The 27,987-nt window shown below is 51.2% G+C and overlaps 2 protein-coding genes across 5 annotated transcripts; one reads left to right on the forward strand and one right to left on the reverse strand.

The window, feature by feature from the left end:
- Window positions 1–67: 67 nt before the first annotated feature.
- Window positions 68–25,773, forward strand: GBA1 (glucosylceramidase beta 1). 2 transcript variants are annotated; one of them, XM_013997000.3, is made up of 12 exons: window positions 68–287; window positions 16,086–16,144; window positions 16,514–16,601; window positions 17,820–18,011; window positions 18,137–18,283; window positions 19,033–19,166; window positions 19,394–19,566; window positions 19,807–20,044; window positions 20,613–20,837; window positions 21,210–21,373; window positions 21,723–21,839; window positions 21,935–25,773. In XM_013997000.3, exons 2-12 carry the CDS (start codon window positions 16,118–16,120, stop codon window positions 22,038–22,040), a joined length of 1,611 nt encoding a protein of 536 aa, XP_013852454.1. In that variant the 5' UTR covers window positions 68–287; window positions 16,086–16,117; the 3' UTR covers window positions 22,041–25,773.
- On the reverse strand, window positions 22,589–27,466 carry MTX1 (metaxin 1). 3 transcript variants are annotated; one of them, XM_085020955.1, is made up of 8 exons: window positions 27,368–27,466; window positions 26,044–26,113; window positions 24,368–25,899; window positions 24,173–24,265; window positions 23,814–23,996; window positions 23,601–23,677; window positions 23,035–23,189; window positions 22,589–22,934 (listed from the first exon to the last, which is right to left on the reverse strand). In XM_085020955.1, the coding sequence occupies exons 4-8, from the start codon at window positions 24,206–24,208 to the stop codon at window positions 22,720–22,722; spliced, it is 666 nt and encodes a 221-aa protein (XP_084877081.1). In that variant the 5' UTR covers window positions 24,209–24,265; window positions 24,368–25,899; window positions 26,044–26,113; window positions 27,368–27,466; the 3' UTR covers window positions 22,589–22,719. The 3 variants fall into 3 exon arrangements, with proteins under 3 accessions (XP_084877081.1, XP_084877080.1, NP_001034839.1); XM_085020954.1 differs by having other exon boundaries at window positions 25,820–25,899; window positions 27,008–27,466; NM_001039750.1 differs by having other exon boundaries at window positions 22,600–22,934; window positions 25,820–25,899; window positions 27,368–27,462.
- Window positions 27,467–27,987: the final 521 nt, after the last annotated feature.

A 27,987-nucleotide genomic window follows, 5' to 3' on the forward strand; every position in this document is an offset into this window, starting at 1 on the left:
GGCTGGTCAGCGGAAACAGTCCGTCCCCAGCATGACCAATAAGAAGTGCGGAAAGGGGCCCCGTCCCGCCTCCTGATGATTAGAGGGTCTCCCTTCTCGAGCGAGGTCCCGCCTCAGCCCCGCCCTGTGGGCCCTGAGGGTCTCGCGGCTGCGCGTGGTGGGGCTGCAGCCTCGCTCCGGCGCGGGCTCCGCTGACCCCTTTCTGCCGCCCCGCCCACCCCGCTTTGCAGGCTGCGCTGGGATTTCCCTTCGCCTCCGGTTGGGGCTGCTGTTTCGCTTTGCCGACGGTAGGCGTAATGGATTTTGCACTGTTTGGATCTTAACTGTCCCTTCCCCTGCGTCTGCAGTTCATCTTTTTTTTTTTTTTTTAAATCATCATTGTTATTATTAATAGTAGGGATGGTCGTATTTTGCTAATGAAGAAGAGGGAGAGAATCTTCAAATTTTCTTCTACCCACTTGCGTTTTTGAGGGGTAGAGTGGGAGGAAGGTCTGTGTAATTTATCCATGTCTTCAAGTCATCCGAGAAATGTTCAGTGAGCACGGGACCAGCGCCGGGTGCTGTGCTACCTACTGGGGATACAGACTGATCCCTGTCCTGGGTTTACGCCCGGACAGATGAGCAGGCAAACGAGGTGGCTATATAACTGATATTAAGCCATTTGTGCAATGAATTGCAATTGTAATAAAAGCTACAAAGGAGAGAGATGTAAGGGCTGTCAGCTTGTGTTACAGGATGTGTGTGTGTGTGAAGGGAAGAGAATTTCTTAGAGAAAATGACATATGAGCTGAGTTCTGAAGGAGAGATGAATAGGCTTTAACTAGGCGGAATGGAGGTAGAGAGCGATGCATACTAAAGGAAGAGATTTTGTGAGGATTCTGAGGCAGAAAGGATGTAGAACAAGGGGTCCAGTCCATGGCGGGCTGTCATTGGAGGCTGGTCTCTCTGCCTGGACACTTGCCCCTTGTAGTCTGATTTCTACACAGCAGCCAGAGTGATCTTTTAAAAATATAAATCTGGTGTGGTCACTTCCCTGCCCCAAACTCTCCAGTGAATTTCCATCTTGGAACAAAATTCAGACTCTTCACTGTAGCCAAGGCCCTACAGACCTGCAGCATCTGATCCTCAACATTTTTCTCCAAACTCACTTCTTACCACTGCCTCCTTACTCGTTCTGTCCAGCACTCCCTTGCTTTGTAGTTCTCATAGCTCCCTGAAATGATTTTTTTTTTTTTTTTTTTTTTTTTTTTGCCTATCACCCCCTTTAGAACATAAGCTCCATAGAGCCAGGGACTTTATCATCTCATTTATTTCTGTAGCCTCCGGATCTAGAAGAGTGCCTGGCACATAGGAGATGCCCAATTATTATTTGTTGAATGTGTGAATTGGGAAGCACATAGCAGGGGTGCCCAACCCTCTCAAGGGTGTTAGGAAAATGGATGCTGATGGCAGAGACAGTAAGGCTAAGGACTTAGTGATGCAAAAAGAATATTCATTTTTTCAGGAGAAGAAAATATAGCGTAGAACAGAGGCAAGATGGATGGTGGCCTATTAGAGGAAATGTGATTGGAGCATGTGGTCCAAGTGGAGAGGTGAAAAATGAGGCTGGGAGTTCTCATTGTGGCGCAGCAGAAACGAATCCGACTAGGAACCATGAGTTTGCAGGTTCCATCCCTGACCTCGCTCGGCAGTTTAAGAAACTGGTGTTGCTGCGTCTCTGGCATAGGCCGGCAGCAACAACTCCAATTAGATCCTTAGCCTGAGAACCTCCATATTCATCCCACAGGTACAGCCCTAAAAACAACAACAACAACAAATGAGGCTGGAACAAAGATGCCAGATCCCATACACCTTCGTAAAAGGCATCGTGGAGCCCTTGAAGGATTTTAGGAGAGTGGTAGCTTCAAAATTTGTTTTTTGTTTGTTTGATTGTTGATTTTTAGGGCTGCACCTGTGGCATATGGAAGGTCCCAGGAGATGGGCTGAATCAGAGCTGTAGCCACCAGCCTATGCCACAGCCCAGGCAACTGGTGATCCAGGCCACATCTGTGACCTACACCACAGCTCACGGCAACGCTGGATCCCCGACCTGCTAAGCAAGGCCAGGAATCAAACCCGAGTCCTCATGGATACTTGTCAGATTCATTTATGCTGAGCCACAAGGGGAACTCCAATTTTATTATTTTATTTTATTTGGAGGCACTCATGGCATGCGGAAGTTCCTGGGCCAGGGACCAAACCTGAACCACAGCAGTAACCAAAGCCACAGCATTGACAGTGTTTGAGATTTAACCTGCTGAGCCACCAGGGAACTCCTTTTTTTTTTTTTTTTTTTTTCTTAAAGCAAGAGCAATTTTATTTCTTTTTTTATTTTTACTTCTTTGCTTTTGAGGGCCACACCTGCAGCATATGGACGTTCCCAGGCTAGGGTTCAAATTGGAGCTGCACATACAGGTCTACACTACAGCCATAGCAACTCCAGATCTGAGCCTTGTCTGTGACCTACACCACAGCTCACAGCAACGCCAGATCCTTAACCCACTGAATGAGGCCAGAGATTGAACCTACGTCCTCATAGATGCTAGTCAGGTTTATTACTGGGAAGCCACCACGGGAACTCCAAGCAAGAGCAATTTTAGAGCCCAGAGGGCCCAGCATTAGCTGGGGGTGTAGGAAGTGCAAGAGAGGACTCATCAGGTGTAGCACCACCTTCCAGATGTTTGCCATGAGTAATGTTATCTGCATTGTTGCATGAAATCCTCATGACAACCCTGAGGCAAGAGTTTTGGAGATGAGGAAACTGAAGCTCCAAGAAGTCAAGTGACTTCCCAATATCTCAGTTCTAGTGAGAAATGAAGCAAGGATTTCAACCGTGTATAGTCACTCCAGGGTCCATGCTAAATCTCCCTTCCGTATTTATTGCTTCTTCTTGGGATGGAAGAGAAATGGAGGTGGCCAGAGGGAGCAAGGGTGGAGGTAGAGGTCTCAGACAGACTCCTTTGACTGTAGCTGGAAGGAAGAATCAAAGGCTGAATTACAATAACAGTAATATAGAGTTCCCCAGTGGCCTAGCAGGGTAAGGATCTGGCATGGTCACGGCTGTGGCTCAGGTCACTGTTTTAGCAAGGGTTTGATCCCTGGGCTGTGAATCTTTTTTTTTTTTTTTTTGCTTTTTTGGGCCACGCCCGAGGCACATGGAGGTTCCCAGACTAGGGGTCCAATCAGAGCTGTAGCCGCTCGCCTACGCCACAGCCACAGCCACAGCAACGCCAGATCCAAACTGTATCTTTGAACTACACCACAACTCATGGCAACGCTGGATTCATAACCTACTGAGTAAAGCTAGGGATCGAACCCACAACCTCATGTTTACTAGGTCAAATTTGTTTCCCCTTCGCCACGACGGGAACTCCTGGGCTGTGAACTTCTGCGTGCCACGAAGTGGCCAAAAAAAATCCTTAATAACTGTAATAATTCCAGCCATCTATATGGAATTTTTCTGTTCACAAAAACCACTTTCACAGACATCTTTCTTTTCTTTTCTTTCTTTCATTTTTTTTCCTTTTAGAACTGCACCTGCAGCATATGGACATTCCCAAGCCAGGGGTTGAATTGGAGTTGCAGCTGCCAGCATACGCCACAGCTTGCAGCAACAATGCAGATTCTAAACCCTCTGAGCAAGGCCAGGGGTTGAACCTGCATCCTCACAGACACTGTTGGGTTCTTAACCCACTGAGCCAAAACGGGAACTCCAGATGTTTTTATTCTCAATGAGCCTCATTACAGCCCAGGTCGGGAGGCTCAGAACAGTAAGGAATGTGGGAGCAGGCGCATTGATGTTCAGGATTTGAATCATATTTCCTGTTGCCTCAACCCAATCCCCTCTATTAGGACTCACTCTAATAGTCCTTTTCAGAGTTAGCTACCTTCTTCCTGACGTTCATTACTCCTTTGCTTCAAACCACACCCAGGACAGTCTCTGAAACACCGACAGGCAGGGCCTTGAATAGACAGGTGTGATTGGTAACTTAACCCATTCATTCATTCAGCAAACTTGACCTCTGATTCTGTGCATGCCTCTGAGTGAAGAGTTTTGAGATTTCGGAGACATAGGAACCATGAAATCTGCCCTATAACTGCTTGCAAACTTATGGAAGACTAAAATTATGCTACTGGAATATCTGGGAGGCTATGTGATATGATGGCTAAGAGCTGCTTGGGCTTCACAGTAGGATAGCTGAATTTAGGCTTAACTCTGCTGCTTAATCTTTTTTTTTTTTTTTTTTGTCTTTTGTCTTTTTTGTTGTTGTTGCTATTTCTTGGGCCGCTCCCGCGGCATATGGAGGTTCCCAGGCTAGGGGTTGAATCGGAGCTGTAGCCGCCAGCCTACGCCAGAGCCACAGCAAAGCGGGATCCGAGCGGCATCTGCAACCTACACCACAGCTCACGGCAATGCCGGATCGTTAACCCACTGAGCAAGGGCAGGGACCGAACCCGCAACCTCATGGTTCCTAGTCGGATTCGTTAACCACTGCGCCACGACAGGAACTCCTGCTGCTTAATCTAAGTCAGTTTTCGGCGTTCCCGTCATGGCTCAGCAGAAATGAATCTGAGTAGCATCCATGAGAATGCAGGATCGACCACTGGTCTCACTCACTGGGTTATGGATCCAGCATTGGTGTGAGCTGTGGCGTAGGTCGCAGATCTCGGCTCGGATCTGCCGTTGCTATGGTTGTGGTATAGACCGGCAGCTGTAATCGACCTCTATGCCTTAGAACCTCCGTATGCCACGGGGGCAGCAGTAAGAAGCAAAAAAAAAAAAAAAGAAAGAAAAAAAAATACAAGTCACTTTTCTCATCTGTAACATGGAGTTCTCAGGTTAATGCACGTAATAAGCACTCGTGAAAAATTGGCTGTTGGTATCTTGAGAAAAATTATAGGAGAGTATGTAAGGTACAAATACTTTCTATTTGCACTGGACTTTAGAGGGATGCTATGGTTATTGTTTAAGAGTTGGTTAATCAGGGAGTTCCTGTCGTAGCTCAGTGGTTAATGGATCCGACTAGGAACCATGAGGTTTCCGGTTCGATCCCTGGCCTTGCTCAGTGCATTTAAGGGTCCAGTGTTGCCGCGAGCTGTGATATAGGTTGCAGACATGGCTTGGATCCCGCGTTGCTGTGGCTGTGGTGTAGGCCGGTGGCTACAGCTCTGATTCGACCCCTAGCCTGGGAATCTCCATATGCCACAGGAGCGGCCCTAGAAAAGGCAAAAAGACAAAAAAAAAAAAAAAAAAAAAAAAAGAGTTGGTTAATCAGGAGTTCCAGCTGTGACAGAAGGCGATCCACGTTGTTAAGGATCTGCCCTTTAAGGTTAAGGATCTGCTCTTTCTGCAGCTGCAGCATAGGTCACAACTGTGGCTTGGATCTAACCCCTGGCCTGGGAACTCCATATGCCTCAGGGTGGCCAAAAAAGAAAAAACAAACAAAAACCAAAAAAGAGTTGGTTCATCAGTGTTCCCATTGTGGCTCAGTGTGTTTAGAACCCGACTGGTACCCATGAGGATACAGGTTTGATCCCTGGCCCCCTTCAGTGGGTTAAGGGTCCAGCAGTAGTGCAAGCTGTGGTGTAGGTCATAGATAAGGCTCAGATCTGGCGTTGCTGTGGCTGTGGCTGGCAGCTGCAGCTCCATTTCCACCTTCAGCCTGGGAACTTCCATATGCTGCAAATGCAGCCCTAGAAAGAAAAAAAAAATCAGTTGATTAATCAAAGTAGCTACTGTGATAATCATTTGGCAACATATACATGTACCATGTGGAATCATCAGTTGTACATTTTAAACTTATACAATGTTATGTCAAGTATATCTCAATAAAGCTGAAAAAAAAAAAGTTGGTTAATCAGATGAATCCAAGGGTGAAGGCACACCCTAGTGATTAAGGAGCAGAAGGGTCTCACTGGAGCAAGAAGTTGGGGGGTCGATAATCAGGGGACTGGTGTATCCTTTTTTTGGGGAGGGCTGTGCTGGCAGCGTTCAGAAGTTCCCAGGCCAGGGATTGAACCCTCTCCAAAGCAGTAACCCTCACCACACCAGATCCTTAACCACTAGGCCACCAGGGAACTCCAGGAATGGCGATTTTTCAGATCAGAGCCGAAAGGACAGGTTCTAGGCTGACTGGTGAGGTTTATCCATTCATTCACAGTAGTTTTTTTTTTCTTTTTTGGCCGCCCCCTCAGCATATGGAGTTACCAGGCCAGGGATCAGATCTGAGCAGCAGTTGCAATCTATGCCGCAATGCCAAATCCTTTAACCTGGCACCCCGGAGACACCACTTATCCCACTGTACTACATTGGAAACTCCCCTAAGTTTTTTTCTGAGCACCTACTCTGCTATGCATGGCATGAGAAAGTGTCTTTGACTTGGCCATGGAGGTGACAATGGGAGGGGGCACTCCTCCTCTGAAAGTTGATCTGAGGCCTGAAGAGCAAGGAGCCTGGGCTGTGGTACTTTGCTAGGCTCCAGGTCTGGAGTTTGCTATCTGAGCCAAGACTACAGCCTGTCACAAGCCTGGCTAAAGGGGGAGTCAGAACTCCCTGTGCTGGGTCAGCCAAACTATTTTTGTACTTCTGCTTTTTGCTTATATTTATTTTCTAGTTGTTCTCCCTTGGTGTTTAGCTAAGTCTTTTTAAAAGTGCTGTGCAGGGAGTTCCCGTCATGGCTCAGCGGAAATGAATCTGACTACCATCCATGAGGATGCACGTTCCATCCCTGGCCTCGCTCAGTGGGTTAAGGATCCGGCGTTGCCGTCAGCTGTGGTGCAGCTCGCAGATGTGGCTCAGATATGACCTTACTGTGGCTGTGGCACAGCCTGACAGCTACCGTTCCAATTCTACCCCTCGCCTGGGAACCTCCATATGCCGTAGGTGTGGTTCTAAAAAGACAAAAAGACATAAATAAATAGTAAAAGTGCTGTGCAAAGGGAACCAAGAAAGGCATTCGTGGCCACCTAGTACCCCCCTAGTGGCTACTGCACTGAGGCCTGGGCCTTTGAGGTGACTCCCCTAGAGCAGTGGTTCTCAGTCGCCCCCTAGGAGTCATTTTGAGAAGCTGTTATGACTGGAGATATAGATATAGATAGACCATCTATAACCTGCAATATAGGAGTTCCTGTTGTGGCACAGCGGTCACAAACCCGACTAGGATTCATGAAGATGTGGTTTGATCCCTGGCCTCACTCAGTGGGTTAAGGATTTGGGGTTTCTGTGAGCTGCAGTGTAGGTCGCAGATCCAGCTCGGATCTGGTATGGCTGTGGCTGTGACTGTGGCTGTGGCCGTGGCTGTGGCCGTGGCTGTGGCATGGCTAGGCCAGCAGCTGCAGCTCTGATTTGACCCCTAGCCCGGGACCTTCCATATGCCTCAGGTATGGCCCTAAAAAGAAAAAAAAGTTTCTCCTTTTAAGTGTACAATTCAATGCTTTTGAGTAAATATACAGTTATACAACAGTTAATATCCATCTCCACTCCAGCCCCAGCCAAGCACTAATCTATTTTCTGTCTCTATAGATTTGCCTATTCCAGAATTTCAAATAAATAGAATCAAACAATGTGTGATCTTGGAGTTCCCATTGTGGCTCAGCAGAAATGAATCAAACTAGTATCCATGAGGATTCCCAAGGCATGTAGAAGTTCCTGGGCCAGGGGTTGAACCCTTACCACAGCAGTGACCCTAGCCATAGCAGTGACAACACTGGGTCCTTAACCTGCTGAGCCATAAGAGAACTCCCTCAGAGTGGTTTTGATTTGCTTTCCTTCATGACTAATGTTGTGAAGCATCTTTTCATGTGCTTGTTGGCCATTTCCATATTATTTTTGGAGAAATGTCTAGTCAGATCCTTTGCCTGTTTTTATTTATTTATTTATTTATTTTGCTTTTTAGGGCCACACCCGAAGCATATGCAGGTTCCCAGGCTAGGGATCCAATCAGAGCTACAGCTGCCGGCCTACACCACAGCTCACGGCAATGCTGGATCCTTAACCCACTGAGTGAGGCCAGGGATCGAACCCGAAGCTTCATGGTTCCTAGTCGGATTCATTTCCACTGGGCCACGACGGGAACTCCCTTTTCCCTTTCTTAATGGCATTATTTGGAGTGCTAACCCTTTTCATTTTGTGGAAGCCAATTTATCTTTTTTTTTCTTCTGTCACTTATGGTTTGGAGTCATAAATAAGAAATGATTGCCTAATGAGATTTGGGGCTTAAGTTGTAATAAGATGAGATTTTGGATACCTTGGGAGGAAGTAAGAGTATTTACATGTGGGAGGGACATGGCTTCTCAGGGACCAGAAGGCAAACTATAGTAGATAAATGCTAAGTGGCCGAAATGATCCCCACCTCCTGGTGTCACAATTTTTTTTAATTAATTAATTTATTTATTTAATTTTGCTTTTTAGGGCCACATCAACAGCATATGGAAGTTCCCAGGCTAGGGGTTGAATCGGAGCTGCTGGCCTAAGCCACAGCCACAACAATGCCAGATCCAAGCCGCATCTGCAACCTACACCACAGTCATGGCAACGCCAGATCCTTAACCTACTGAACGAGGCCAGGGAAACCTGCATCCTCATGGATCCTAGTTGGGCTCATTAACCACCCAGCCAGAGTTCCCATCGTGGCTCAGTGGTTAATGAATCCGACTAGGAACTGTGAGGTTGTGGGTTCGATCCCTGGCCTTCAATGGGTTAAGGATCCGGCGTTGCCATGAGCTGTGGTGTAGCTCGCAGAAGTGGCTTGGATCCCACGTTGCTGGGGTTGTGGTGTAGACCAGCGGCCACAGCTCCAATTGGACCCCTAGCCTGGGAACTTCCATATGCCGCGGGAGCGGCCCAAGAAATGGCAAAAAGACCAAAAAAAAAAAAAAAAAAAAAACCCAGCCACAAGGGGCACTCCCTGGTGTCACACCTTTGTTTAGCCCCACCACCCCCCTCCCAGTGTATGGGGGGGAACTGTGTAACTGATAGAAGAGGTCAAAATGCTGATGTCCACCTTCCAAGGCTGAGATGTGGTGGCTCCTGCCTTTTGCTCCTCTAGGTCACTCACTCTGGAGGAATCTAGCTGCCATATTGTGAGGACGCTCAAGCAGCCCTCTGAATAATCCCATACAGTGGAGAACTGAGGCTGCTGCCAACAGCCAGCCCCGCTTCACCACCTCTGTTAGACAGAGCCTCAGCCCAGTGGAGCCTACTGCAGATGACAGCAGCCCTGGCCGCCATCTTGGCTACAGTCTTTTGAGAAACCTCTAGTCTGAACCATCCAGATAAGCCACTCCTGAATTCCTTTCCCACAGAAACTATGTGAGATAACAAATGTTTATTGTTGCTCCACACAAGGGCCAAAGAACATTAACCACTGGTTAATCCAAGGTCACAAAGATTTACTCTTATGCTGTCTTCCGAGAATTTTTCTAGTTTTAGCTTACATTGAAGTCTAGGATCCATTTTACTTTGATTTTTTTTCTATTTCTTAAAGTTTTATTGAAGCATAGTTGATTTACAATGTCGTGATAACTTCTGCTGTACAACAAAGTGATTCAGTTATACACGTACACATATCCTTTTTTTGTTGTTGTTTTTTTTTTCTTTTTTGCTTTTTAGGGTCACACCCATGGCATATGGAGGTTCCCAGGCTAGGGGTCAAATCGGAGCTGTAGCCGCTGGCCTACACCACAGCCACAGCAACACGGAATCCAAACTGAGTCTGTGACCTACATCATAGCTCAGGGCAACACCAGATCCTTTAACCTACTGAATGAGGCCAGGGATCAAACCCGCATCCTCATGGATACTAGTTCAGTTCGTTAACCACTGAGCCATGACAGGGACTCCCACATATCCACTCTTTTTCAGATGCTTTTCCCATACAGGTTATCACAGAATATTGGTTAGAGTTCCCTGTGCTACACAGCAGGTCCCCATGGACCATCATTCCATATACAGTAGTGTGTACTTGACAGTCCCAAACCCCCAGTCCATCCCCCCACCACCACACTTATCTCCTTTGGTAACTAAGGGGATAATGTTTAATGTTTAATTGTTTAATTTTTTTTCTTTATTTTTCACTTTTTTTTTTTTTTTTGACTTTTTGTCTTTTCTAGGGCTGCTCCTGCAGCATATGGAGAGTCCCAGGCTAGGGGTCTAGTCAGAGTTGTAGTCACCGGCCTATGCCAGAGCCATGTCTGCAACCTACCCCACAGCTCACGGCCATGCCGGCTCCTTAACTCACTGAGCAAGGCCAGGAATCGAACCCGCAACCTAGTCCATGGTTCCTAGTCGGATTCGTTAACCACTGTGCCACGACAGGAACTCCACTATGTTTGTTTTTGAAGTGTGTGAGTCTGTTTCTGTTTTGTAAATAGGTTCATTTGTATTAATTAATTGATTAATTAATTAATTTGGCCTTGCCCACAGCATGCAGAAGTTCCCAAGCCAGGGATTGAACCCACACCATAGCAGTGACCCAAGCTGCTGCAGTGACAATGCTGGATCCTTAACCCACTGTGTCACAAGGGAACTCCTGTTACATATTTTTTAGATTCCATATAAGTTATATAATTTGATGTTTGTCTTTATCTGACTTACTTCACTTAGTATGATAATCTCTAGGTCCATCTATGTTGCTGCAAAAGACATTATTTCGTTCTTTTTTTTTTTTTTTTTTTTGCTTTTTAGGGCTGCACCTGCGGCATATGGAAGTTCTCAGTCTAAGGGTTGAATCGGAGCTGCACTGCCAGCCACAGCCACAGCCACAGCCACAGCAACACCAGATCTGAGTTGACTCTTTGACCTACACCACAGCTCATGGCAACACTGGGTCCTTAACCCACTGAGCGAGGCCAGGTATTGAATTCACCTCTTTGTGGATACTAGCTGAGTTCGTTTCAACTGAGGCACAACGGGAACACCTCTTTTTTTTTTTTTTTTTTTTTTTTTAATTAAAATAGGAGTTCCCGTCATGGCGTAGTGGTTAACGAATCCGACTAGGAACCATGAGGTTGCAGGTTCGATCCCTGGCCTTGCTCAGTGGGTTAACGATCCGGTGTTGCCATGAGCTGTGGTGTGGATGGCAGACGTGATTCGGATCCTGTGTTGCTGTGGCTGTAGCGTAGGTCGGCAGCTACAGCTCCGATAAGACCTCTAGCCGGGGAACATCCATATGCCGCGGGAGCGGCCCAAGAAATGGCAAAAAGACAAAAGAAATTTTTATTTTATTTTTTAACTTTTTTTTGCTTTTTAGGGCCACACCCACGGCATATAGAGGTTCCCAGGCTAGGGGTCCAATCAGTGCTACAGCTGCCAGCGTACGCCACAGCCACAGCAACGCAGGATCCGAGCTGCATCTGCAGCCTACACCACAGCTCACGGCAATACCAGATCCTTAACCCACTGAGCGAGACCAGGGATCAAATCCAAAACCTCATGGTTCCTAGTCAGATTTGTTTCCACTGTGCCACGACGGTAACTCCTTTTAAATTTTTAATTTTTTTTTGCTTTTTAGGGCCCCACCCGTGGCACATGGAGCTTCCCAGGCTAGGGGTCCAACTGGGGCTACAGCTGCCAGCCTACACCACAGGCACAGCAACGCAAGATCCAAGCTGAGTCTGCGACCTACACCACAGCTCATGGCAATGCTGGATCCTTAACCCACTGAGCGAGGCCAGGGATCGAACCTGCAACCTCATGGTTCCTAGCCGGATTCATTTCCAATGCGCCACAATGGGAACTCCTGAAATTTTTATTTTTTATTTTTTATTTTTTTGACTGCAGCTTGATGTGGTATCTCAGTTCCTTGACCAGGTATTGAACCTAGGCTGCTACAGTGAAAGCACCAAGTCTTAACCACTAGACCACCAGGGAACTCCCCATGAAACCCCACAAAATTATTTATTAATTTTGGGGCTGTTTTTGCTTCTGTTACATCCTAATTTATTCCATTTAAGTTTGTACAGATCTGACTACATTATGTTTTTTTTTTTCTTTTTTTTTCTTTTCAGGGCCGCCTTGGGGATTGTGAAAGTTCCCAGGCTAGGGGTTGAGTCAGAGCTGCAGCTGCCAGCCTACACCACAGCCACACACAATGCAGGATCTGAGCCCCATCCCCATGACCTACACCACAGCTTATGACATCCCAGGATCCTTAACCCACTGACTGGGAACAGGGATCGAACCCGCGTCCTCATGGATGCTAGTCGAATTTGTTACCACTGAGCCACAACGGGAACTCCTGGATTCTTTTTCATTATTGACATGGTATCCCTTGCCCAATGTGTTTGGAGAATGCAGATCCAGAAATGTTGCCTCATAGTCAGCACTCAAGAAACCAACTTGGGCTCCCTTTTGGGCAGGTAGAACCCTCCTTCAACATTACAGGAGGAGTTTCTGATGTGGCAAACAGATCGGCAGGATCTCTGCCGCACCAGGGCTCAGGTCTGATCCCGGGTCAACAGGGTAGGTTAAAGGATTTGGCATTGCCACAGCAGCTGGGGCGGGGGCGGGGGTGGGGTGGGGTAGCATCTTGGATCTGATCCCTGGCCTGGGAACTCCATATGCCTCGGGGCAGCTAAAAAGGGAAAAAAAAAAAATTATGGGATGACTTTAAAACAATGCAAAGCAAAGGCTGCAGACTAACACAGCCAATTTTGAAAATAACCAGGAGCCCGTGGAGCCTTTGGTGCCCCAGAGACACTCATCAAATGTGTAATGTGTGTCCTAGGGCTCTGGATATCAATCCAGGTTCTGCCACTAAAGGGCCATAGGATTTGGGGCAATTTAATGACCTTATAGAGTCTTTGGTTCTTTATCTCTAAAATAGGGGAAATATGGAGTTCCTGTCGTGGCGCAGTGGTTAACGAATCCGACTAGGAGCCATGAGGTTGCGGGTTCGGTCCCTGCCCTTGCTCAGTGGGTTAGGGATCCGGCCTTGCTGTGATGTGGGTTGCAGATTCGGCTTGGATCCCTTGTTGCTGTGGCTCTGGTGTAGGTTGGCAGCTATAGCTCTGATTAGACCCCTGGCCTGGGAACCTCCATATGCCGTGGGAGCGGCCCTAGAAAAGGCAAAAAGGCAAAAAAAAAAAAAAAGAAGCCTCCCAGGAAAATCACGTGAGAGAAGAAACTAGAGACTCACAAACTCTGTGCCTACAGGGAAACAGGGTAGGGAGTGGGGCTCTAAAGCCACCAGAGCAGGCAGGGGCAAATGTCCTATGTACTTAACAAATATTTGTGGAATGAATGAACTAGAGGGAAGTTAGGTACTGTATATCTCCTGTCCTCCTCCCAAGAACAAACCCTGTGCAACATTTCCTGGAAAAACAGGAAGTGTGGATGGGACAGTTCCTGACATAGTGATGATGATTCAATTCAGTTCAGCAATTTGGCACTACCCACCCTGTGCCAGGTCTTGCAGCTAGAATGAGTAAGACATTCCTTTGTGGAATTCCAAGGTTCCTCTGTAGACACAGCCCTGACTGGTTGCAGTATTTGGTGACAGGCAGTGTACTAGACACTAGACACTGTTGTTATATCTCACAACAATTTTGTAAGATTGGAGTTCTCACCTTCTATAGATAAGAAACAGGGGCTGGAGTTCCCGTCGTGGCGCAGAGGTTAACGAATCCGACTAGGAGCCATGAGGTTGCGGGTTCAGTCCCTGCCCTTGCTCAGTGGGTTAACGATCCGGCGTTGCCGTGAGCTGTGGTGCAGGTTGCAGACGCGGCTCGGATCCCGCGTTGCTGTGGCTCTGGTGTAGGCTGGCGGCTGCAGCTCCGATTAGACCCCTAGCCGGGGAACCTCCATATGCCGCGGGAGCGGCCCAAAGAAATAGCAAAAAAAAAAAAAAAAAAAAAAAGCCAAAAAGCCAAAAAAAAAAAAAAAAGAAGAAAAAAAGAAGCAGGGGCTTAGCAGTTCCCCATAGTGGCTTAGTGGTAAATCAACCTGACCAATATTCGTGAGGACACATGTTGGATCCCTGGCCTCACTCAGTGGGGTAAGGACCTGGCATTACCCGGTGTAGGTCGCAGATGCGGCTTAGATCTGGCGTTGCTGTGGCTGTGGTGTAGGCTGGCGGCTGTAGCTCTGATTTGACCCCTAGCCTGGGAACCTCCATATGCTGCGGGCGTGGCTCTAAAAAGACAAAAAAAAGAAAAAAGAAAAGAAAAAGAGTCTTAGAATGCTTAAATAATTTAATGAAGGTCAAATAACCAGTAAATGGTGGAGCCAGTGTTCAAACCAAGTGCAGCTCAAATGGTCCATTTTGCCTAGAGTGTGTCTGGAAAGACTTCACTTGGATAATTTTTTTTTCTTTGCTTTTTTTTTTTTTTTTTAACGGCTGCAGCCACGGCATATGAAGTTCCCAGGCTAGGGGTCCAATCAGAGCTACAGCTGCCGGCCTACACCACAGCCACAGCAACATGGGATCTGAGCCGCGTCTGCAACCTACACCACTGGATCCTTAACCCACTGAGCGAGGCCAGGGATCGAACCTGTAACTTCATGGTCCCTAGTCGGATTTGTTTCCGTTGAGCCATGACAGAAACTCCCTTGGATAATTTAAAACGAAAAAAGACACAAACAACAAGTGTCTCCTGAGCATCTGCTTTGTAGTAGGCACTGTGCTTACTTCACTGACTTTAGTAATGACCTTGCAAGGTGGTAATGTTGCTCCATTTTACAGGTGAGGAAGTAGGCTCTGGGAGCTGGAGTCAGCCAGGTGGCACTATGCGGGCCACGCCCACTAAAGCATATAGCATGTGGCCCATGAGGCAATGCCATGCACAATCCCCTTCTCACATCCAATGAGGATACAGTTTTGTGCAACCCTTTCCAGTTCCTCAGCTACTTTACACATGCTCTGTCCTGTGAGAAAGGAGAATCAGTTCCTCTCATCTGCATCTCATGACAAAACAAGGGAGTCCTGGAGAGGCACTTCCCTCTGCCCAGGGCTCATCCTCCCTGCTCTTCACTGGTTAATATTTCCTGCCCCTTCTCCTCCCTGAAGCCTTCTGGGATAATCCCCACCATGAAGGGTCCTTCAATGCACACCTGTTACTGTTTTTGTCATTATCTCTAACCATCTGACTCCCCTGCCTTACGAGCCTCTGTAGGGCAAAGGCTGTCTTAATCATCTCTCAGTATGTTGACCTGTTTTGTTTTGCTTTGGGTTTTTTTTTTGTCTTTTCAGGGCCGCAGCACATGGAGGATCCCAAGCTAGGGGTTCAGTCACAGCTGCAGCTGCTGGCCTACACCACGGCCACAGCAACACCAGATCTGAACCCCGTCTGCAAAGTCCACCACAGCTCATGGCAACACGGGATCCTTAACCCACTGAGCTGGGGCCAGAGATCGAACCTGCAACTTCATGGATACTAGTTGGGGTTTGTTACCACTGAGCCACAATGGGAACTCCTTGACCTCAGTTTTGCTTTTTTGCTTTTTTGGCTGCACCTGTGGCAGGTGGAAGTTCTGGGCCCAGGGATCAAACCCTTGCCACAGCAGAAACCTGAGATACTGCAGTGAAAATGTGAGATCCTAACCCCACTGTGCCACAAGGGAACTCCTGGCCTCAGTAATTTGCACAGTAAATTTCTTTTATTAGCATTACTTAAAAATTTTTTTTCCTCTTCCTGGAAACCTAAAACTGCAAATAAAGGCTACTGACTTATAAATAAAGAAAAATAACTTTTTTTTCTCTGGAAAGCAATGTGCCTGTTGTGGTTCCCATCTTCTGGGATTCAGGAGCCTTATTCCCAATTCTCCATTGATATATTTCATCTAGATTCTCCCTAAAGTTGTCATCCATACGTACGTTCCAGAATTTCACAGGGTGTATAATTACCAACAGCCCCGAGGAAGCCAGTCGCCCTTTACAAGTATGGTTGTGATTGCCTCACTTCCTGTGTCATGTGACTCTCCCATTGTTATCACATGACCCATCCATTCCATTATGCCGGTATTGACTGGTAGGGCTAACCTGGTGTGTATAGCTACCACTGGTGCTTGCAAGCCGGTTTTTATTTAGTTGATCCTCTCTCCCTCTGAGGTTTGGGATCCCTGCAGTCTTCTCATCTGGTGATGGAGCTCTCAAGTCCTTCCAGAGAGGTGAGTGGGCCAGGGCGTCCAATTTGTCTTGTCATGCTCTTTCTGGAATCCTGGCCATCCAGGCTCTGAAATTCAATGAATGACAGTCTCTCCTTGAACCAGGCTGTCACGACTCTTCGATAGAGGGAAGGATAGAAGGAAGGAGGGGTTGAGGGAGAAATGGATGGAGAGAGGTGGAGGAGGGTCCTGGTTGGGATGGGCAGAAAGCTGTCAGCAGCAGAGGGCTTGGAGGGGAGCTGGACCCAGGTATATGTGGGCTGTGTTCAACTAAAGGTGGGAGACTAGGCTGGGCGAGCCCTGCCCAGGAGAGTAGGTGAGAGTCACGTGAAGAGGGGCTTGCCTCCTAGCTGCTCCTCTTTCTGTTCTCAGGAGTGTCCCAGACCCCAGGGCAGAGTAGGTATCATGGCCGCCAGCCTCATGGGATTGCTTCTACTTCAAGCAGCATCATGGGCATCAGGTAAGCGAGCCAAGGAGGAGGGAGGGAGCCCCAAGGCCCCCTTCTGTCTTGTGGTCCTTTGGTATTCTCTGGCATGCTAGTGGTGGACTTCAATAGCTGTTCAGTAAACCCTTCTCAGTAACTGAGATCAACCATGGTGGGGTGGGTATAGCAAGGGGATTTCTTTTTCTTTCTTTTTGGCTGCCCCGTGGCATGCAGAGTTCCTGGGCCAGGGATCAGATCCAAGCCACAGTGACCTATGTTGCAGCTGCAGCAATGCCGGATCCTTTAACCCACTGTGCCGGGCTGAGGATGGAACCTGCATCCTGGCGCTGTGGAGTCACCACCAATCCTGTTGCACTACAGTGGGAACTCCAAGGGAATTTTTTTTCTTTTTACAGCCACACCTGTGGCACATGGAAGTTCCCAGGCTAGGGGTGGAATTGGAGCTGCGGGCCCATGCCACAGCCGCCACACCACCAGATACAAGCCGCATCTCTGGCCTACACTGCAGCTTGCCACAACACAGGGTCCTTTATTCTTATTGATTGACTGATTGCATTTTAGGGCCGCACCTGTGGCTTATAGACGTTCCCAGGCCAGGGGTCGAACCAGAGCTGCAGCTGCTGGCCTAGGCCACAGCCACAGCAATGCAGGATCCAAGCCACGTCTGCAAGCTACACCACAGCTCGAGGCAATGCCAGATCCTTAACCCACTGAGCAAGGCCAGGGATTGAACCCACATCCTCACAGAGCCTGCTGGGTTTTGTTACTCCTGAGCCACACAGGAACTCCTCCAAGAGAATTTTTTTTTTTTTTTTTTTTTTTTTTTTGTTGTTGTTGTTGTTGCTATTTCTTGGGCCGCTCCCTCGGCATTATTGTTGTTGTTGCTATTTCTTGGGCCGCTCCCGCGGCATATGGAGGTTCCCAGGCTAGGGGTTGAATCGGAGCTGTAGCCACCGGCCTACGCCAGAGCCACAGCAACGCGGGATCCGAGCCGCGTCTGCAACCTACACCACAGCTCACGGCAACGCCGGATCGTTAACCCACTGAGCAAGGGCAGGGACCGAACCCGCAACCTCATGGTTCCTAGTCGGATTCGTTAACCACTGCGCCACGACGGGAACTCCCTCCAAGAGAATTTTTGAAACCAGTGTTCAGTCTTTTCTTCCAACTATTGTGTCCTGTGCCCCATATTCATCCTTCTGCCCTTGCCTCTCTGTGCTCCTTCCCTCCCAGGTGCCCGCCCCTGCAGCCCTAAAAGCTTTGGGTACAGCTCAGTGGTCTGTGTTTGCAATGCCACCTACTGTGATTCTCTTGACCCCCTGACCCTGCCTGACCCTGGCACCTTCAGCCGCTTTGAGAGCACACGCAGCGGGCGCCGAATGGAGCTGAGCCTGGGGACCTTCCAGGCCAACCGCACAAGCAAAGGTAACCATCCACCCCTCAGCCCCTGAGCTGGGCTGGAATCCTTTTGGAACTAAATCATGCCAGTGATCACCATGGAGTTTCTCTCCTGTGCACTGCTACTGTTTTTTCCCTTTGGATGTCCTTAGGGCTTCTACTGACCCTGCAGCCAGATCAGAAGTTCCAGAAAGTGAAGGGATTTGGAGGGGCCATGACAGATGCTGCTGCTCTCAACATCCTTGCCCTGTCACCCCAGGCCCGGAATTTGCTACTCAAATCATACTTCTCTGAAGAAGGTGAGGAGGAAGGGGACAAGATGACATATTGCAATTGACATCTTTCTTTGGACCCTGATGTCCATCCATCCCTGACATTTGAGTCCCAATTGGAAAAGAAGATTGTTCTGCCCATCTTCTGCTGAGTGCCTGGGGACTGTGCTTCAGGAGTTCCTGCTGTGGCACAGTGGGTTAAGGATCTGGCATTTTCTCTACAGCTGCTCGGGTTTGAGCCCCAGCCCAGCAGTGGGTAAAGGATCCAGCATTGTTGCAGCTGTGGCATAGGTCACAGCTATGGCTCAGATTCGATCCCTGGCCCAGGAACTTCCATGTGCCAGGGGTGCAGCCGAAAAAAAAAAGGATCTGTGCTTCACCTGGAGCCCAAGTTTCTTTTGGCCCTGACTTAGACATAATTTAGGACTGGCAAGTGGTAGGTCAGACCCCCCATTCTCCGGTTGACTCAGATTCACATATCTTGGTCTTTTTTTTTTTTTTTTTTTTTTGCCATTTCTTGGGCCACTCCCGCGGCACCTGGAGGTTCCCAGGCTAGGGGTCTAATCGGATCTGTAGCTGCCGGCCTACACCACAGCCACAGCAACTTGGGATCCGAGCCGCGTCTGCGACCTACACCACAGCTCACGGCAACGCCAGATCCTTAACCCACTGAGCAAGGCCAGGGATCCAACCCACAACCTCATGGTTCCTAGTCGGATTCGTTAGCCACTGTGCCACGACAGGAACTCCCACATCTTGGTCTTTGTTTTCTGCAGGAATTGAATACAATATCATCCGGGTGCCTATGGCCAGCTGTGACTTCTCCATCCGCATCTACACCTATGCCGACACCCCTGATGACTTCCAGTTGCTCAACTTCAGCCTCCCCGAGGAAGATGTCAAGCTCAAGGTGGGCCCTCTGGCTGCCTCAGGGCCTGGTGGCATTGATGCCTGTGGGTTGAGAGGCCTCAGGCTACAGCAGTCTGGACAGAGAGACAGAAGCTGCCCTCTGCTCTCTTTCTTCTGTTCTGGGGTAGGGAGGGTGGGGGCTGGTGGCTAGGCCTGATAGACTGGTTGGGCCAGTTCTGTTTATGTTCCACTTCTGGGTGTCTCTCGCCTCACCACCTTTGTTTCTAGATACCCCTGATTCACCAAGCCCTGAAGATGGCCCAGCGCCCTGTCTCCCTCTTTGCCAGTCCCTGGACATCACCCACTTGGCTCAAGACCAATGGGGCAGTGAATGGGAAGGGGACACTCAAGGGTCATCCGGGGGATCGCTACCACCAGACCTGGGCCAAATACTTTGTCAAGTAAGGGAACAGCAGGACCGCAGGATCCACACCTCTTCTGTCTCGGACACCCTGGTCTATGTCCCAACCCTTGATCTGCTTCCGCCGCCAGATCTGACTCTCCTCAGCTTATCATCGTTCTACCTTCTGGGTCTTTCAGACTCAGGCCTCCCCTGTGTCCCCCACCCCGTTGGGCCTCCTCCTCCCCAGGACCTTGGTTCCCTTTCTGGCCATGATCACTCATACCCTTTCCCTTGCCAGGTTCCTGGATGCCTATGCTGAGCACAATTTACACTTCTGGGCAGTGACAGCCGAGAACGAGCCTTCTGCAGGGCTCTTTACTGGGTACCCCTTCCAGTGCCTGGGCTTCACCCCCGAACACCAGCGAGACTTCATTGCCCGTGACCTGGGTCCCACCCTGGCCAATAGTACACACCGCAATGTCCGTCTGCTCATGCTGGATGACCAGCGCTTGCTGCTGCCCCACTGGGCCCAGGTGGTAAGGCCCAAGACCTCCACGGTACCCTTGCGACCCCCAAATCCAGCATCCAGATGACGGGCTCCCAGCCAGAGTGCCTACCCTGCCCCAACTTTTTTTTTTTTTTTCTTTTTAGGGCCACACTCGCAGCATATGGAGGTTCCCAGGCTAGGGGTCCAGTTGGAGCTACAGCTGCCAGTCTATACCACAGCCACAGCAATGCCAGATCCGAGCCACGTCTGCAACCTACACCACAGCTCACGGCAACGCCAGATCCTTAACCCCTGAGTTAGACCAGGGATCGAACCCATAACTTCATGCTTCCTAGTTGGATTTGTTTCCACTGCACCACGATGGGAACTACCCCTGCCTCAACTCTTGAATCCTAGAGCACCCTGGCCAGCCAGGTGCTGGGGGTGGTGAGGACCCCCTTCCGGCTCTCCAGGGCCCCATGGTTGTCAAACCCCCTCTGGTTGGGTTCATCCCACTGCCTACTTCTCAGGTCCTAGGGCCTCTTCCGGAACCATTTGTGCAGGGCCCAGGATCAATGGCTTTCTCTCTCCAGCAGTCCTTCTCTCTCCCCATACAGGTGCTGGCGGACCCAGAGGCGGCTAAGTACGTTCATGGCATTGCTGTACACTGGTACCTGGACTTTCTGGCTCCAGCAAAAGCCACCCTGGGGGAGACACACCGCCTGTTCCCCAACACCATGCTTTTTGCCTCAGAGGCCTGTGTGGGTTCCAAGTTCTGGGAGCAGAGCGTACGGCTGGGCTCCTGGGATCGAGGGGTGCAGTATAGCCACAGCATCATCACGGTATGCCACCTGCGTCCCTTTGTGCAGAGCAGACCCTCTCAGGCCCCTCACTGATCTCAGCAAAGGTTGACGGGAGGCCCTCCTCTCCAGCTTTTCCCCAGCTGCCTTACTCTTTGGGGCAAATTCTGGGATATCACGACCTGCTCGCTTGCCTTCCCGTCCCCCATCTGCACACCCCGTCACCCTTGTTCAATCCACCCGATTTCTCAGCTCCTCTTGGGATCGCCTTATCCTCCCAAACCCTCCCTCCTTAGACATTAAGGATACAAAACACCCCCCTCACAGGGCTGAGGCGCCAGAGTCGGTCTCCCTCATGTGCCCCTAACTCAATGCCCTGAGGACCCCATGTGGACTGCCCTGTTCCTACCCTAGAACCTCCTCTACCACGTGGTTGGCTGGACTGACTGGAACCTCGCCCTGAACCCCGAAGGGGGACCCAACTGGGTGCGCAACTTTGTCGACAGCCCCATCATCGTAGACATCTCCAAGGACACATTCTACAAACAGCCCATGTTTTACCACCTTGGCCACTTCAGGTGAGTGGAGGGGTTGGGCCCCAGCCTAGCCTTTCCTGCCCTGGGCTTGTATCGCCCCACATGAGGGAGCAGGAAGGTGTTTAGGGTGGGATCCCTGGGGCAGGTACACCTCTCCCTTTTGCACCATCGAGGCAGGAAGTGACCAGCTGGGAGGAGAGACACAGACAACCCCAGAATGCCCAGTGCTGGGGCTGGGAGGTGGGAGGGTAGGGCATGCCCAGCCGTCTGGCTTGGGGCCTGGAGAGTTAGGGCAGATCTTTGGCAGGGTTCTGTGGCGGTAGGGAGGATGACTTTCTTAGGGCCAGGGGGTCTAGGATGGGGTCCCTGACCATGCCTGTTTGCGTTTCAGCAAGTTCATTCCTGAGGGCTCCCAGAGAGTGGGGCTGGCTGCCAGTGAGAAGAACAACTTGGACACGGTGGCACTGCTGCGCCCCGATGGCTCGGCCGTTGTGGTCGTGCTAAACCGGTGAGAGCAGCAGGGCCTGGGAACTGGGCTGAAGCCGGGACGGGGGCCTTGGCGGGCTGCTCACCTACTCAGCTTCTCCTCCCTCCCCTCCCCAGCTCCTCGAAGGATGTGCCTCTCACCATCAAGGATCCGGCTCTGGGCTTCCTGGAAACGATCTCACCCGGCTACTCCATTCACACCTACCTGTGGCATCGCAAGTGATGGAGCAGATACCGAAGCAGGCGCCTGGGCCCGGCATGGACATTAAAGAGACAGAGTCAGCTCACATGCTGTCTGTGGCTGTAGAGGGTACAGCAGGGCCGAAGGGATCTTAGGTGACGTAAGCCTGGAGGCCGTGGTTTGGGTGACTCACTCTCCCCTCTAGTTGCTGCCAGGGGCTAGAGGCCCCTAGGGAAGGGATCAGGAAGCCCCGGTGGTCCCCCACCCCCATGCCTGTGTGAGCGTGTGCTATGCGCTGGTTGCCTGTGGAAACTGGGCCCAGGCCCAGGGTGGTGAGCTCACTGTCTGCACAAACACGGGGGGTGGGGGGTGGGGGGAGAGGTTAAGGAAAGGAAGAGACTAGGAAAGCCGGACCCAAAACTGGGAACTGTTTGTCTTTCTTGAAGATGTAGAACCAGGCCCATACAGATGTCAGCACTAGGGCACAGGCAGCGAGAGAAGCCAAGCACCCGTGGGTAGACTCAAGCACCCAGGTGACCCCCTGCTTCGTACCAGCTAGGAAAAATGACCGCCTCTTGAAGGAGAGAATGTTTGATCCCCGTCATTGTGAGCAGGTTTATTCTGGGGGTGGCACCACATTTCCAGCCATACCAACAACGGGGAAACAGAGGGGCCCCTGGAATGCATGACAGTAAAAAAATCAGTCCTGGGAGCATATACGTCATTCTTCTTCATCCTCCTCAGCCATGCCCAGGGCCCGTGTGCTTGGGGCCCGGGCAGGAGGTGCCCGCTGAATGGAGACAATGCCACTGAGCAAGGCGTAGCCCGCCATGGCTGCCAGCCCCGCCAACACGGATAGGATCTGGTTCCGGCGCCGGTATGGCTCCTCCTCAGTCTCTGAGCTCGCTGGTGTCTGGCGTGGACGTGGCACCTCAGCTGAGGGGCAAGGAAGGAAGGTGGGCAGGGGAGCTAGTTCCTGGATCCCTGCCCCCCTCTCCCAGGGCTGGCGACCCCCACCCACCCATCCGCCCCTTACCTCCCTCCCAGGGGAAGTAGAGGCTGAGGATATGGGTGCAGTAGGCACAGAGGTTGTGCAGCCCCCGGAGGTGGGCCTGCAGCTTCCCACTGGGCAGCTTCGCCTGCTGCAGCAGGGCCAAGTAGCTGAAGACAAAGGCGTCCAGGGAGGCGGGGCTGAGGAGAAGCGGGAGAGATGGAGTCGGAGGAAGAGTCGGCTCTGGGAGGTGGGCTCCGGGCAGCAGGGGGCCACCGGGGGAGGAGAGGACACACAGTTCTGGACCTGGTGTCGGGAGGGCGCCCCGGGTGGCGCCAGCCTGGCCTTGAATGGGACTCTATCCCAAGACTGCATAAAGGGCACATTGAGTGCCCCACAGCCCGGCAGGCCCCTCCTGGGCCTGGCCGCCCTCCCACCCTCCTGTACCACTGAGGCGGCTCTGGCCCCACACACAGCCCCACTGTCACCAGACCCAGTATCTGTCCCAAGGTCCTCTGGTCCAGAGCCTGAGCCCACCCCCGCCCCTGCAGCGACACCTGAACCTGTATCTCCTTCCAAGCCACCTATGATTCCCCTGGAGTCAGACTCACGCATCTCCAAAGAAGAATTTCTGAGCGCCCAGGCGCTGAGAGAGAAGGGTCAGGCATTCCCGAGCCTCCTGGTAGAGCTATCGGGGAAACACAAGGTCGGCTTGCGGCTGCGGCTGCGGGCAGCGCGCCGCCTCCCCCCGGCCCCAGAACTCCCATGCCCTGCCATCGTCCTGGGGGTTCCTCTTGTACAACGGCCCCCTGTCCCAGAGGTACCTCCTTCTCCAGCTCTTCCTCCTCCTCAGGCCTGTGCTCCCCACACAAGAGCTGCAGCCGCTCCATGTACTGCCGCTGCATGCGGCCGGGCAGGAAGAAGTTGAGGGGAAAGGGCATGGCCTCTGCGTACCACTTCCGAGTCACTTCCACATAGTTCTTGGCATCTACCCAAAAAGTATGTATCTGGATTGGGAACGCAGGAAGGAAGAGGAGGGTCTGAGCCAGTGCACCTGCCCCACTCAGGTGGGCTTCTGAGCCCCATGCTGTTCCAGGCCTGTGTGTCTGTGGGGGGCATCTGTGTGTGTGCCCGACGCCCGCCCCTGCTGGCCATCCACACTGGGAGGTCTGGGCACACTCACCAGCACCGGGAGCAGCTTCTCCTCCAGCAGCGACATGAAGGCCAAGGTGTCTGCCCCTTGCCGGGCTGACAGATCATAATCGGCATTGTATTTCTGTGGAGGAAATGTCCACTGTGAGGGGGACACAGGGCGGGGGGACTCCAAGGACACTTCCCCAAGGAGGGAGGCATCCTGTCTGGCACCACCCGCACTGACCTCTGGGTGTAGCAGAGGTAGGGCAAGGAGCTCTTCTCACTGAGGCCCCCTTGCCTGGGCCCAGTCAGTAGCCTGTTGCTGTTGGCGGGAAGCCTGGACCTTGGAGCCTGCTGGCCGTCAAGGTCCCGCGCCCACTGGGGGGAGGAAGGAAGGCCCAGCCGCAAACCAGGAGCAGCTCCCAGAGTTTCCACGGAAAGCTGGCAGGATGCCTGCTGACGGCAACTTTCTAACGGTAATTTCCCCAATCCAGACACCACAAAGCTCGCCGAGCGGAGCTCAGTTGCGGGCTGGGCTGCAATCAATGCCTCAGGAACGAGGGGACGCCATCCCTATGCTCCTGGGACCCAGGGAACCCATGTCTAGGGCCCTCTGGCTTATTATCTCAATGCCTAGCTCTGGGCTGTTTCTTCTATTTCATTCCCTGGCCCAGGCGCCGCCACCACCACACACATTCCAGCCATACCCCCAGGTCTCTGCCTGCCACACCTTCCTGGGCTCCAGTGTCTGCTTCTCAGCCCCCTCCCTCACATCCTGAGTAAACTCTGTCCCCAGATAACCTCTTGAGTGTGATCCTCAAATCTCTGTGAGCCTCAGTTTCTCCCCCATAGAATGGGGGTAATAATCTCTTTCGCTCACTGTGGCTGTATTAGGAGAAAACTCTGGAACCTGGGAAAGCTGTGTTCCTACATCAGAAATCAGTGGTGCTGTTCCTGCCAGGAACTTTGGCTTTTATCTGGATCGCCTTTCTCCATGACTCTCAAGCCTCCATTAATTCACCAATTCCTCCACCTCTGGGAAAGGAGAAATGAGTAAGAGGGTCCCACACTTCAGATGATGTGTTCCCTTTTGGAACCAGACCATAAAAGCTAGAAGAGCCCCTGCAAAGTATCCTGGCTAGGCCCCCTAGTTGTACAAATAAGGAGGAAGTTAAACAATTTGCCCAAAGTCACATAGACAATGACAGAGTGAAAAACATAGCCTAGGCCTCCCCATTCCTCTCATAACACTCTTTCAATTTCCTCATCCTGGCTCTTAGCCTTGTCCATCCTGAGCCCCATGTAATTCAGCCCTACTGGTCCCTGAAAAAAGGGCAGTGGCCCTTAGAAATCCCTGTCTGGTCCTATCTTTTTTGTTTTTTCTCTCCTAGTCTTATCTTTGAGAGCTTCATCTGAGCCAACTGTTCTCTCCTACTCTCCTTTCCCTTCCATGTGTCATCGGCCTATTCATCTCTACCTCCCTGCCCAGCAGGTGCCTCTGGATGCCCTGACTAGCTTAATCTCTAGTCTACCACGTACTCCATCACAACAACATTGTGTCTCCCCACTGGACTATGTGTTTCTTGCAGCTGAGTCACCTGCATCTGGATTGGCATATGCTGCTGTTCAATAAAGATGTGTTGCACTGAATCAACTGAACTCTCTCATTGACAGTCCCCCTACCCAAGCCACCTACCTCTTTTCGAAGGTGGGTGATGATCTTGTGTGGTACCGAGATGACTTCTCCTTGACTGGTCCGAAGGGCAGGCAGAGTTCCTGACATTGACAAAGAAGTATGGCCACCAGATCCTTAACTGCTTATCCATATATTATTGCACCACATCCCTGTCTGTCTCCTGCTCTTCCCCTTGTACATTCCCTTCCTCACCGCCCCCACCGCCACCCAGGGACACTGGATACCTGAAGGGCTCCGCCAGGGGTTGGTGATCTTGTGCACCTTGAGTGGGGCACCAGTAAATCTGGCATAGGTCTGCAGGGAAGGAAGCAGAAGGCAGAGAGGCCAGGGACATGGCCCCCACAGGGGAATCAAGAAAAGAAATAACATTTATTGAATACCTTTTGTGTTATGCCCTATGCTTCATAATTGCCTTACCAAAAAAAAAAAAAAAAAGTTGACATTATGTTCTTTTTTTTTTTTTTTTGTCTTTCTGCCATTTCTTGGGCTGCTCCCTCGGCATCTGGAGGTTCCCAGGCTAGGGGTCAAATCGGAGCTGTAGCCGCCGGCCTACACCAGAGCCACAGCAACTCGGGATCCGAGCTGTGTCGACAACCTACAGCTCACGGCAACACCGGATCCTTAACCCACTGAGTGAGGCCAGGGATCGAACCCACAACCTCATGGTTCCTAGTCGGATTCATTAACCACTCCGCCAAACGGGAACTCCTATGTTCCCATTTTACAGTGGGTAACACAGGGCTCAGAGAGATGATGGACATGTCCATGATTACAAGTCAGCCAGAAAAATCCTTTCCTCTACCTTCTTTCCTGCCATTTCCCGGTGAACACTTAACCTCATTTGGAAGCACTGACCATGCCTTTCTTTGGAGTCTCTATGGACTGTTCATACTTATAACTTAGCACCAGAACATTTTATTACACTTATTTGCTGACATGTCTACCTTTCTGTAAACACCACCAGGGGAGGGACCACATGCTATTTATCTTTGCATGCCAATGTTTGGTATTTGTAAGATGCCTAATACATGCTTATTAAATGAAAGAGTGAATGAATGAGTGAACTAGTCTGACTCCAAAGCTCTATCTACAGAGCCTGGCTGTGGGCTTTTTGGTTCAATGAACAATAACCTCAGTCAGTGCTGTTGAATGAGGAGGAGGAGGGAGGGAGGTTGAGAAGGCAGAGACCTGCGGAGTCGGAGAACTCTGAGATCGTCCAGCCTCAGTAAACAAGCGGATGAAGAAAACAGCGCCCAGAGAGAAGGGATCGCTCCAAGGTCACACAGCCAATAAATGGACATGCGAGAACTAAAACTCATCTCCTGAACCTCTGACCAGCACCCGTTCCATTGCCAAACAAAAACTAGGCTGCTAATGGCAAAGGACACGGTATGTGAGTCCATACTGGCCAGGCACGCTCTTTGATTGCCTCAGTTTCCCCCAATGCGCCCGTGCTGAGGCGCCCTGGCAAAATCCGGTGATTGGCTAGTCCGAGCCCCCTCCCCAGTCCTCCAGGGCGCAGCAGAGGGCGCTGGCGCCACCCCTCACCAGCACGGCCAGACTGTCCAGGTCCACGGACGGCAGCCCCCAGCCCCCTGACCAGCAGAACAGCTCCATGGGCGCCGCCATCTTGCCCGCCCTTTGTCCCGGAAGCACCTCCCCCTGCGCTTCAGCCCTCCTCCGCGCGGATCCGCCCCCCGCCCCTACGACTGTTCACAGTGGGGAGCTGGGGGGAGGCCCTCGGGAAGGCGCTGCTTATCCCAGCCCAGAAGGCGGCCTGACGGCGTGGGGCGGAGCCGAAGGCTTCGGGGGAGGGCGGCAGCGGTCCGATCCACAGGCGGCTCGCGAAGGGGGGAAGGGCTTTCATCCCGGCGCGCCTAAGAGAGTCCCGGAGCCTTGGCCGAGGGGAGCCCCGAGCCTCTGAAGGCTCAGCGGGCCCAGAAGGGGGCTTTGGGCTCCTGGGCAGGCTCTGGGTGCCCTCACAGATCTGCAAGAGGTCTGGGCTGCTTCGGGCCCCCTCAGGGCTCGGCCCCGAGCGGGGGCTGCGGGGGGGGTCCCCCGAGCCGCATGTTTTCCACAGCGCGTTATGTTTGGAGCCGGCCCCGCGCCTCCTGTCGCCATGGAAACAAAACAGGGGCGGTGGCGGAGGCCGAAGCTAGGCCGGGCTG

Source organism: Sus scrofa, chromosome 4 (genome assembly GCF_054392235.1).
Source record: "Sus scrofa isolate SSC_HxYL_T2T_F1_AM1 chromosome 4, Sscrofa_HxYL_maternal_Yorkshire_Landrace_v2.0, whole genome shotgun sequence".
Lineage (NCBI taxonomy): Eukaryota > Metazoa > Chordata > Mammalia > Artiodactyla > Suidae > Sus > Sus scrofa.